At 34.6% G+C, this 12,847-nt stretch overlaps 1 protein-coding gene across 2 annotated transcripts; it reads left to right on the forward strand.

Annotated features, from left to right (window-relative positions):
• Positions 1-349: 349 nt before the first annotated feature.
• LOC111395821 (probable ribosomal RNA small subunit methyltransferase B) lies at positions 350-12,130 on the forward strand. Of its 2 annotated transcripts, XM_023021992.1 has the most exons (18): positions 350-671; positions 791-853; positions 969-1,123; positions 1,298-1,411; positions 4,730-4,795; positions 5,191-5,274; positions 6,269-6,355; positions 6,904-6,995; positions 7,156-7,216; positions 7,696-7,755; positions 8,121-8,181; positions 8,475-8,582; positions 8,771-8,889; positions 8,967-9,038; positions 9,232-9,317; positions 10,686-10,782; positions 11,248-11,386; positions 11,468-12,130. In XM_023021992.1, exons 1-17 carry the CDS (start codon positions 449-451, stop codon positions 11,377-11,379), a joined length of 1,680 nt encoding a protein of 559 aa, XP_022877760.1. In that variant the 5' UTR covers positions 350-448; the 3' UTR covers positions 11,380-11,386; positions 11,468-12,130. The 2 variants fall into 2 exon arrangements, with proteins under 2 accessions (XP_022877760.1, XP_022877761.1); XM_023021993.1 differs by lacking the exon at positions 6,269-6,355.
• The last annotated feature ends 717 nt before the right edge of the window (positions 12,131-12,847 follow it).

Genomic DNA, 12,847 nt, shown 5'->3' on the forward strand with positions numbered 1-12,847 from the left:
AGCTGATGAAACTACATCGGGTTTCATTTTGTATTCTTCAAAATCCAATATGATTCTTGGCACAGAAACCACGTTTAGGACCACCATCACCTATAACTATATTCATGTATTTTTCTCTATTTATTAAGATTCTAGTTAAGCACAAATGAAAATAAAAACTAGTGGATCAATTTAGAGTTATATATTTTTATTTAATTTTGTTTATGTCTATTTAAGTAAATTAATATAGGATTTAAAATATAACAAAATTTAATTTTTAAAAATGTATGTACATATAAAAGTGTGAATGGAAATACTGTTACCTCAAAATATATGGTTGGGTTTATCTGTAAAATAAGTTTGGGGAAAAAACGTCTGTTGAGCTCAAACAGGGGCTATGTATGGATTTTTATAATTTGCATTTGCTACACCTCATCTCCCAGAATTCAATTGGTTTTGCTGAACAGAAATGGAGGCGTTCCATTGCCGCGTGAATACGCCTCTCTGCAACTCCAACAATTATAATACTAATTTTTTAGCTTCAATGCAACGCATGATTTCTGTCCAACCGTGCAATTACGCAAGGCTTCTCTCAGTTTCTTGTTCTTCTGCTGCACCACCGGCTAAGAACAACAAAAGGAGAACTTCAAGGGACTACTCGGCAAAAACTTCCATTACTACAAGTAGAACAGGTATATCGTCAATGATTTATATCAGCTTGGCCTACTTGAAATTAGAGAAAAATCAAGAAATTCGAATTGGCAAATGTGGTCTCTTTATTGGATGAACTAACATTATCTCGTGTAAAAAGGTTCTTCAAACCCTGCCGGAAAACCCCAGAAGCTAAATTCGGAAGTATCACCCCACAGAGCTGGTATGCTACTTTATCAGTATAAATGAAGTTAGCTGGTTCAGTTTTTGTTTTTGACAATTTATTTATTTATTTATTTTGAGAGAATTAAAATTATAGTTCTACTTGGGTTATGTAGTGTCTGCTGTCAGGTTGATGAGAATTGAGCTCGGTGGTGCATTTGCCGACCTATTGAATGACCAAGGAAAGGGTTCAGGGGATAATGAAATGGGATATGTTGAAAGAACTCTTGGTTTTCGCACTCGTAATTTGGATGACAGAGATCTCAGACTGGTTTATCTTTTAACTTCTCCTCGTGCATTCAGTAATCAAATTTCTAAATTTATGAATGTCATTTTATGTGCCTCCGGTTATTTGGACTGTTTAAAAGTAAAATTTTGACTGTAAGCATGTTGGTTGGAGTGCTGCAAGATATTTTGATGCAGTCTCTTAATATTCAACTTGTAGGTATCAGAAATTGTTGGGGGTACAATTCGCTGGAGAAAATATCTTGATCATTTGATTCTTTCACTCTGCCACGAGGAGAGCACCTTCAGAGACATGGAGCCTCTTCTATTGCAGGTTGTTTACTGCTAATTGTTTATATCAGATGATGTAATGATAATATATTTTTCTTGCAACTGAATCTGTATCAATTTGGAATCTTTTTTATACTGACATGACATACATGCTGTTAACACAAAGGTTGGTATAAACATTAAGGAGAAGTAAGTTTTAAATCTTCATCTTGTACTTACATTATATAGATTAACTCAAGAGTACAGTTATGGGAACTTAATACGATATGAAAACCCTATATATGTTTGCCTGATATAAATGATTCCTTATTGATTTATTTCCTTAACACTCCCCCTCAAATTGAAGCATATATATCATATAAGCCCAACTTGGAACAAAGAAACCTCAACCAATTACCATTCAATGACTTTATAAACATATCAGCAAACTGGTCGCCTGTCTTCATAAATAGTGTACATATATCGCTACTCAATATTTTGTCCCGAATCGACTTCAATGTGCTTGATCTTCTCATGAAAGACTAGATTGGATACAATATGTAGAACAACCCGATTATCACAAAATATTGGAATAGGGGTAGAAGGCGAGAGATTACTTTCTTGAAAAAAGTGCGGCAACCATGTCAACTCACTAGTAGTATGAGCTATTGTTCTATATCCTGCTTCTGCACTTGACCTTACTATTATAGTTTGTTTTTTTACTTTTCCAAAAGACAAAGATTACCACTGAGAAAAGTTACCAGTGGTGGATAGTCTATCTTATGGAGATCTTGCCTAATCTACGTCAGTAAACCCTTCTATTCTTATGTCCATTTAGTTTATACAATAATTCAAGACTTGGAGTCTTTTTCAAATATCTAATAATACGTATCATAGCTTCCCAATGGGAAACCAGGGGTGCATTCAAGAATTGACTAATGACGCTAACTGCATAGGAAATATCTGGTTGTATGATGGTAAGATAATTCTATTTTCTGACCAAACGACAAATTTTCTTAGTTCTCCAAATAGTTATCCTCCATCCTTCAAAAGCTTTACATTATGATCTATATAAGTATCAACTGGATGAGTTCCAAGAAAATCTATCTCATCTAACAGATCAAGTATATATTTTATCTGAGACAAGCTGATACCTGCCCGAGACCAAGCGACTTCAATACCTAAGAAATGATGAAGCTTGCCTATATCTTTGGTTTGGAAATATTTTTGTAAAAATTGCTTCAATCGGCCAATCCCATCTGTACATCATCAGTGATTATAATTTCATCTACAAAAATTACAAAGATAATATAGCTTGCACCAGTTTGTAGAAGAAATACTAAATGATCTACCTGAACCGCTGAAGACCATGTTTCAGTACAATCTCAGGAAACTTCCCAAACCATACCCTTAGTGATTACTATAACCCATATAAAGTCTTTTGAACTTACAAACATAGTTTTGATATTCCTTCTAATCAACAAATCCAGGAAGTTGCTCCATATAAATCTCTTCGTGTAAGTTACCACGAAGGAAGGTATTTTTAATATCCAATTGAAACAATGGCCAACCAAGGTTAGCAGCAATAGAAACCAAAACAGGAATAGAGGAGATCTTAGCAATTGGACAGAACGTTTCATCATAATCAATGCCATATGTCTGTGTGTATCCTTTAGCAACTCGTCGGGTTTTCAATCAATCAACATTTCCATCGGGATTGAACTTCGGAACATAGACACATCTATTACCAACAGGATGTATTCTAGGCGGTGAAGGAATGAGGTCATTCCAAGTCTTATTCTCGTGAAAAGCTGTCATTTCTAATTCCATAGCCTTTCGCCACTGAGGATCAGATAAAGCTTCTATCATTGTCTTAGGTACAAAAACATTAGAAAGTTGGGATGTGAAACAAGAAAATGAAGGCGACAAAAAATCAGAAGTCATAGTGACTGATAGGATGTTTAGTTACACAAGTACGTTTATCTTTACGGAGGGCAATGGGCAATGACTCACGATCAGAATAGAGGACGGATGTAGGATCTGTAGACAGCTAGGTGACAAATGGGGCCATAGGCGCTGGTGGCTTAGATCGTTGAGTATAAACTTGTAAAAGAGGAAGTGGTTTCTTATAAGATGAGGATAACTCTGGTTTAATGGGTGGAGACAAATCTGGTTCGGAAGAAATACCAACAGGTAGATATGGAACGGAAAAGCTAAAGGGATCTCGAGTGGATTCGGGTGACATACTATGATTAGAGTGTGGACTCGTCAAAAGTGATATCTGCACTTACAAAATCGTGTTGTAGAGAAGGATTGTAGCAAAGTTACCCCTTCTGTGTTTCAGAGTGACCAAGAAAAACGCATTTCATAGAGGTAGAGTTAAATTTGTCATGACCAGAACCAAAGTGATGGGCATAACAAACACACTTAAAAACCTTAAAGAGGTAACGAGTATTGTGAAGAAGAGGAAAATACAATAGAAAAAGGGGATGCACCATTCAAAATAGAAGATGGCATGCGATTAATTAGATAGTATGCAGCGAGGACAACAACACTCCAAAACCGTTTAGGGACATGCATATGACGAAGGAGAGTACGAGTAACCCCTAACAAATGACGATTTTTACGTTCTTCAACTCCATTTTGTGGTGGAGAATAAGCACAACGATCGCAGATCACTTGACGACTATGCAAAACCACAAAAATCCCACCACAACTACCGCAAACTGGAGTAAATACACGACTGGTGATCAATCTCGTTCGACACCAACAATAGTACCCATATGCCTTACAATTGTGTTAAAAGGATAAAACAAAGAAGAGAAAAAAAGGAACGAGAGAGAAAAAAAAAAAAAGGAAGGAAAGAGGCTTGCGATGAAGGAGAAGAGGCAGAAGAGAAGAGACTACCAAACCTTAGGAACGTGGTTCTGTTACCATGTTAAAACAAAGGTTGGTATAAACATTGAGAAGAAGAAGTTTTAAATCTTCATCTCCTACTTTCATTATATAGATTGACTCGAGCACAATTATGGGAATTTAATACAATATGGAAACCCTATTTATGTTTGCCTAATGTAGATGATTCCTTATTGATTTATTTCCTTAACACGTGCATTATAGCATAAAATCAGTTCTTCATTGTAATGGGGATTAATAGTATAGTTCTCTAACCTTCTAAAAACAAGTGAGCAGCATAGCCAGATTTTCCTGCTCTATTTGTTAAAGTTCTCTTAATCAGGAGTAAGGCAATCAGTTTTAACGAGGCATAGCTTCATATATTCTCTTGCTTAATTTGCATTTTCGTCATGTTGGATAGCTTTTGTAATCTCATTGTGGAAATTCTGAGGTTTTTTACTAATAAATTTCCACATTTTGTTGTTAGATTCTTCGAATAGGTGTTTATGAGGTCGTCAAGCTAGAAATGCCTCCATATGCAGTTGTCGATGAGGTAAGTTTGACTGATTGAATGAGTTTCCGAACAAGGTTTCTTAAGATTTTATTATTTTATTTTCTGCCAATAATTATGAGGACTTTCAAATGATTCATAATAATGATGCTCGAATTTATATCCTAGCGTCAGTTGTCCCTAAGCCAGAGATACAGGACTATTTGAATTAATTGTTCTGCTAATCTTTTTCCATGTTACAAGGACTTCAAAATATCGTTTTCCTTTTCCATCACTCCCTTTTTCTGTAGATACTGGGGTTCCTAGAGTACCTGTCAGATGACGACGAATGAGGCCTTTGCTATTGTGATCAAGCTCTTGGTGCTATATCAAGAAGTGTGTGAAATTTTTAAATATCTGGTGATTATAAACTTTTCCTTTGAATATTTGTATAACAGAATGTAAGGCTTGCAAAGGCTGCACTCAGACCTGGTGCTGGTAATATGGTTAATGGGATTCTGCGGAAGCTGGTTGTGCTTAAGGTCAGTCATCTTCTGTTCAAATATATGTGAGCAATTTGCTGCCAAGACATTCTACCTTAATTTTTAAATTCTTAGTAAATTGATAATTGACCCCAAGCCATTGGGGAGAATGAGGTACCTTGGTGTTGAAATTTCTATCAACAATAACAAATTTTAATTGAATTCAAACTCAAATCATTCTAAAGGCTTTGTTTGGTTCCCATTTTCTCCCAAATACATTTTTCCCTCTCTTTTTTTCAACCACACATTCTTCATTAAAATAATATTACACGTAAATTAAAAACTTTTCCTTATTTTTCAATCACATATTTCCCATCAATTTGCTATTTTACAATGCGTTTTTTTCATAAAAATGGGGCTCAAACACCCCCTCCCTTTATTTTTTGCAACACTTATAAATTCGAATTCTAGCCAACAAAACAACATACAAAACGCAATAGTGTCTGAACTTGAAGCATGTATGTGTGTACCTTTAATATTTGGATGAAACATTGAGCTGCGATCTTCGCCAAAATTTCCTGAAGAAGATGGAACCAAATTGCCAAGAGGGTAGTGAACTCTTTCACCTCCTCGTTTTACACAATACTAAACAATTTCACCCACATCCCACTTACCAAACACTGCACATACTATTCTCAACCCTTAAGACAAAATATGTAAGGCTTATGGGTTGGAATTAATACGTTGAGATTATGTATTGGTGCTACAGAAGTCCCTTGACCAAAGGCGTGGATAAAGTATTTTTACAGAGTAAGCCTAAGGGCTCAAGCTGTTAGTCATGAATATATGTCCATCCATTACAATCCAGTATCACAACATTATAATTATATAGTTCGTCCGAAACATGCTTTAATGTAAAACATATGAGTAAATAGATCATGATTATACTAGTCCATACAAAATATTCCAACATTTACAACTGGACTCATGACCACTAGAATATGTTGGATTTATTGTGGCACCTACAGATTTCTTATCTCTTATGTTTCTTCAGGAAAGTAACTCACTCCCTTCTCCAAAAGTGGAAGGTGATGATCGCCAGCAAGCCCGTGCTCTTGCCACTATTCATTCTCATCCTGTAGTATGTTCATAATTATCTCCTTTTGGTTCGTTACACAATGTAGACAAGCTAATTCACTCAATTGATTTCTTTTTCCATAAAAAAATATTCTGACATGTATGTATAGAAACTACAAAATTCAATTTGTAAGTAACGTGATAGCATCTCAGCTTCCCTTCATCCTGACAATATCAAATTTCTCAATCTACTTCAACTGCAAAAGAATTATTAGAAATTAGAACTGGACTACTTGCCAATACTTATAGATTTTATTTTGTAGGATTCATCAAATGTTACCAGTCTTCCCACGATAAGTGTAAAATTATTATTTCTATGATTGATAGATTTTAATTGGAGTTCCAAACCGTTTTAATTCATAAAATCAAATTGTCCATCCCTGGTAGGCTTACAAGGTAACAACATTGAATATTTCTGAATACAAAGTACGTAGTCTAAAAGGAAACTGCTTTACTCCTGCTTTTCTTTGATATCACTCCTACTGTTAAGTGTGGACGATTCTGCCACTGTGCAATCCACTTAGCAGCATTTTCATTCACTTAATGTTCCAGTGGATGGTGAGACGATGGATGAAGCACCATGGACAGGAAAAAGCTATTGAACTAATGATGTGGAATAACAGTAATCCTTATTTCAGCCTCAGGTTTTGGCTTACTTTTCTTTGTTTCTTTCCTTTTTTGTTTTTGTTTCTGTTTCTGTTTTCTGTTTTCTGTTTTGTTCTATTTTATTTTATTTATTTATTTATTTTTATTTTTTGGGTATCGAAATCTGAACTTTTATCGTCTTGGTGATGCCTCTTTCAGAGCAAATACAGGGAAAGGTTTTACAAGGGCTGATCTAGTAACACAACTTGAAATGTTCAAGGTGATTGCTTTAGTTTTTCCACTCGAATTTTGACAAGTCTCTCCTTTGATTGAGGAGAATGGTATCTAAGTGCTTGTTTGGGAAAGCTTGAAAAGTTGCTAAAAAGTTGAGGACAAAACTCAACAATTAATTTTAATCACACATATTATAGAACTCATCAACTCAACCTTTATCAATTTTTCAACTACATATTTCATCAATTTTTATCAAAATTTGCCTTTTATCAAAAGCTTTGTGATACAACCCCTAAATATTTTTAACTGTGGTTGACTTTTGGGAACTAATGTATACATTTTGCAACAATTTATGCACGACCATGAATGTTTCTATCCATGTTAATCTTTTGGTTCACATATATCACTTCTCTCTCCCCTCACCCTCTATACATTTGATTATGGGAAATGCATATGCATAGAGAGTACATGAATTGCTGTGTCAAATTGATTTGCTCATCTTTGTTTCCTTTTCCTGAGCTTTAGGTTCCATATGAACTTTCACCACATTTGGATGATTTTGTTCGTATCAGAACTGGGATGCAGGTATAGGCTCAGTATTATATTTTCAAGATTCTGCTCATCATCCATGGTTAAGATCATTTCCCTGCAATATATATATATGTGAGGCATTTAGCCTTTTGTTATTTCGTTTTGTCTATAATTGAGTTCTAGTTACATCTCCAAAACTAATATTGATTAAAATCACCTGTAATATAAACTAAATAATTTCTAAATGGTAATAATTTTCACTGCAATTTATTCCTTACCATGGGGCAACTGCTTTGTTTGTCTGTTGTAAATCACTAACTCCAAAAGAAAATGGCTAAAATGAAGTTATGTTATGATTGCAGAATCTGTGATTGAGGTACCCTGCGGACTCCTGATCATTCCGGATTTACCTTTTTCAGGTTATCATACAAGCTGGGTTACTGAGAAAAGGTTTATGTTCTGTCCAGGATGAGAGTGCCGGTAAACTCAACTATCATGTGACTTGAGTTTTAAAAGACGCGATAAATACAGTGCTCCCCTGTTAGGGAATCTTTATATTGTCTTTTACTGTATTTCCTTTTATTTTTCATCAATTCACTGGGCTATAGGGAGAACAGAAGAACACACTATCTTATAGGACATTTCTCTTTGTTCCCATGCGGACTATTGTTTCTCTAGTGCTAGGGACCACAATGTACAATTTATTGGATTAATGTTTGGAAGTGTATCATTCAAAGAACTCATGTGGTAACCCGCTATAATTCTTGGTGCAGGCTTGGTAGTCTCTGTTGTGGATCCAAGGCCTGGGGACACTATTGTTGATTGTTGTGCTGCTCCAGGAGGAAAGACACTGTTCATGGCTTCACAATTGAGTGGTCAAGGTACATTTTTTTGAAAAAGGTGGACTGTCAGTTTGACTAGTGAAGGGGGTGTTAAAAAGTAGGGTCAATTAGCAGGTTTTCAGCTTTCTGAAAATAAAAGCAATAAGAAGTGTATTTATGTTCATTAATTTACTTTTTCATTAAACATGAGAAAGTCAATTTGGAATATATTATAACTTGTTGATCAGGTAGCATATGTGCCATCGACATAAACAAAGGCCGACTGAGAATCCTTAAAGAGACAGCAGAGTTGCATGAAGTTGATAGTGTTGTCACTACTGCTCATGCTGATCTTCGTACATTAGCTGTAAGAATTTCTCTTCTTAAATTGGCATTGTTTTGCTACAATGAAAATAGTTATTTATCTTACTTTGATTTAATCAGGACAAGAATTGTGCAAAATCTGATAAAGTTTTGCTTGATACTCCTTGCTCAGGATTGGGTGTTCTCTCTAAGGTATTCAAACAAAATATCTGCATCCCGTAAAAAAATAAAAATAATAAAAAAAAAAAAAAAAAAAAAAACCTGTTTTTTTCCTTTACTCCATGTCCTTCCATTCATATTTAGTCAATTTGTTTTTCTATCTCGTCTGGATATCTTGACAATATGCTTCTAACAAATTACCTGAATCTTGATTTAATTAATAAAGAGAGCAGATTTGCGATGGAATAGGAGACTGGAAGACATGAAGGAACTTAAGCACTTACAAGATGAACTACTTGATGCCGCTTCCATGTGAGTCAAGAAATTTGCTTTACCTTTATAGCTTGCTAATTGGTGACTCCTAGACTGGCATAACATTAATTTAAATGAATCTTAAATAAATCAATGTAATTTTCTCTTTGTTACACTGCATAGTAAAATACAATGCGAAGTACTTGCAAAAGTAAAATAGAAGCTAAGGGGTTGTTCTCATCGTGTTTGAGTTTTGAATTTATTTTGAGTTTTGTGTTTTGAGTGTGTATTTTGAAATCATTGAAAATATGTTCTTTTTGTCATTTTAGAAATTTATTTTTTAAAACATGAAAATTAAAAACGTGTTCTTTTCTGGAAATCAAAATGGTCATTTTCTCTTCTCCAGCCACCATGAGCTGCCGTCTTCAACCTCACAAACCGACCACCACCCGACTTCCGGCCACCGTCACGATTTTTGCATCAACACCATCTCCTCATCAATCCCCACCAACACTACACAAACAACAACCCCAAATGACAGCAAAATCAAGCCAAGTAACGTCCAAAAATAATCGCTCACGCACGATTTTCTACCAAATTTGATCAACCCAGTTGCTGCCCATGTTAATCACACCCCATAGCTAGATCAAGCTCAGCAAGACGCGTCCATACATGGTATTATAACAACAAACAACACAAAAATTCGAAATCCACAGCTGAAATTTGACACAGCGAACTCGCGGCCGACAACGGATTTTCCGGTGACATTGGTGATGACCAATGGGTTCGTTGGGTGCGCCATGATGAAGGGGTGCTAGGGGTGGTGGTCCGTGACCATGGGTTGCGTCGCCGGCGCTGAAAATCGCGGTTGCAGGGGTTCGATTCTAGGAGAGAGAGACGGGCAGAGACTAGATTTTATGAAAAATGGTTGCATTTTCCGCGTTTTCAAATTTTTCAAGTTTTACACTGGAAACATCCAAAACGATAAAACCATCGTTTTGTGTTTTCAATATAATTTTTAAAAACATGTTTTTTTGTTTTCAATATATTTTTTTTTTTTTTTTTTTTTTTTTCAAAAACGCGTTTTCGAAAACGGGAAAGAGAACGCGTTTTCACAGTTTTGAAAAATTGAAAGAGAATGCGTTTTCACAGTTTTGAAAAATTGAAAGAGAATGCGTTTTCACAGTTTTGAAAAATCGAAAATATAAAACGGTCCGAAAACAATAAAGAGAACGCACCCTAAATAACCGTAGCAATTGGCTTTGTTCCCTTCATGAATTAAAATGACTGGTCTGGGGTTAACTGATGAAAGTCATTTTTTAGTTGAGAACTGGGATTTGGAACTTCAACGTGGTTATTATTATCTAGAAATTGTTTTATTTATATTATATTGTTTATATTCTTTTGATTTATCCTGTGCATAAATAGGTTAGTGAAGATTGGTGGAGTATTAGTATACAGCACCTGTTCAATTGATCCAGATGAGAATGAAGAAAGAGTGGGTGCTTTTCTTCAGAGGCATCCAGTAACTACCTGCAGCCTCTCTTGATGCTATGTTTTAGTCCTGCAATTCTGCTTTTACATGAACTTGATAGTTTCGTTATTTCTATCTAAGCATTAGTAATTATTTTCTTTTAAGTTATAGATGAGAAAATATGTTATTTTCAGACGGAGATTTGGTATAGTGGACAAGAAAATGCTTATCAACTGCTGCTACATGAGTAGTGAAAAAATTGACCGTTTGAGACGTGTCAAGCTTGAGATGTGCTAAAATTATTTCTATTTTTTTCTGATTATTTTGCAAGTTGATTTATTGCCTGAGATCATTTGATGCATTCTTCCTCGAGAGTAAACCTCATTTTCTGTGGTTATCAAATTATCTGGTTGCCTTGTAAAATTTATAGATTTGATTCTCAATATGATTGACTTTGAGGGTTTTCTTTTTATTATTTTGTCATCTAAAAGAAAGTTTTGGATGACTTGTATACAGGAATTCTACGTAGATCCTGCTGATAGATACGTACCTTCCACTTTTGTTACCGAGAATGGATTCTATAGTTCTAATCCCGTCGAACATTCACTTGATGGAGCCTTTGCAGCTCGTCTTCTTCGATCTAGATGAATGACGAGTAAGTGCATTTCTCGATATTTCTATTTTTACATTGAATTTGTTCCTTTGGTTGTAATATCTTGCTTTAATTAACTTTCAGAGCTCGGAAGTGATAAATTTTACTGGCCCTGAAATTGTCGCTTCACATGACTTCATTGATTTCGGGACGAAGTTCAACTTAATAGAATCTTGCAGAAAGAGGTCTAACTCGAGACGGAAGTGGACTGGAAGAATTTAGATTTCACTATTTAGGACTTCTTTGCTGGAGTATCGGAGGAAGGGAGACCTTAATGCAGAAGATACGTAAGTTTACTAGTTCATTCGGATGGCATTCTGATATAGGATTTGCTGCTGGCGTGGCAAGCTGCTTGATCAGCTTCCGACAAGGAGTGATTGAATGGCTTTAACTATGGAAGACTAGAACGAGAAAACCTTTAATATGTACCAGTTGAATCAAGAAAAATCATCTACCAGTTGTTCCATGTCTAAACATATTATGAAGTGAAGCATGTAAAGGACACCTCAATGAAGTGGTGTCTACCATGACCTGTAGGGATTCTATGTAATTTTTGTGGAGAAAGTTGGTTTTGATTGATAGTGATTGGTGGAATGTTTTCTAAGAACTTACTGTTCATAGAATCTCTCCATTGCACTATACTTTCTTCTATAGAGATTGTGTAGTAATTATAGCTTTCCATGGCTGTCTTAGTTATAAAGTGTAGCTGATTCTTGTCTTAATTGGCAAAAAATGGGATTGTGTTCACTTTAAAAATTCTTATTGGTTTTTTGTGTAGGGATTACAAAAAATTTTATTCTCGTCCCGCATTGCCCCGTTCTAAATGATGAATGGGACAGTGACATGATCATAATTCTCTTTCTAGAATTTTTTGAACACGTTCCGAATTTTTATATTTTTTAATTTAAATTGTACTTCAAAAAAAGTACTATTAATATATAAAGCAATAATTTAATTGGCTAATAAAATAATATCACATATCTCAATAATTTAAATTTTCAATTAAATACCAATTTGAGCATTTTCCGTGGGCCTTATAGTCTCGACTTTGGACGGGGTTTGGAGCCCTATTTAGTAGAAGCCCATTTAACAAAAAAATTAGGGTTCTTTAAGTATAAACATCACTTTTTTTAAGAGAACAATACATAAATAACGAGGTTACTATATACAATTCCATTTTTAAAGATTAGTTTTAAAATTCACAAATCAAGTTGTAATTAAAATTTATTGATTTTAATAAATAATTAAAAATATTTTATTAATTAAATATATTAATGTCACAATTATATTATTTATGGTCATAGTTATGCACTTATTCATTTATTATCATAAATTATCAAATTAATAGATTATATATTATTTGAAGTCACATATCACATATTTTAAAAATCACAATCACAAATTATCAAAGTAATAGGTTACGTATCATTTTAGTATACAAGTCACAAATTTTGTAGGTTATAC

The sequence above is a fragment of the Olea europaea genome, chromosome 6 (genome assembly GCF_002742605.1).
Source record: "Olea europaea var. sylvestris chromosome 6, O_europaea_v1, whole genome shotgun sequence".
NCBI classification, from domain to species: domain Eukaryota; kingdom Viridiplantae; phylum Streptophyta; class Magnoliopsida; order Lamiales; family Oleaceae; genus Olea; species Olea europaea.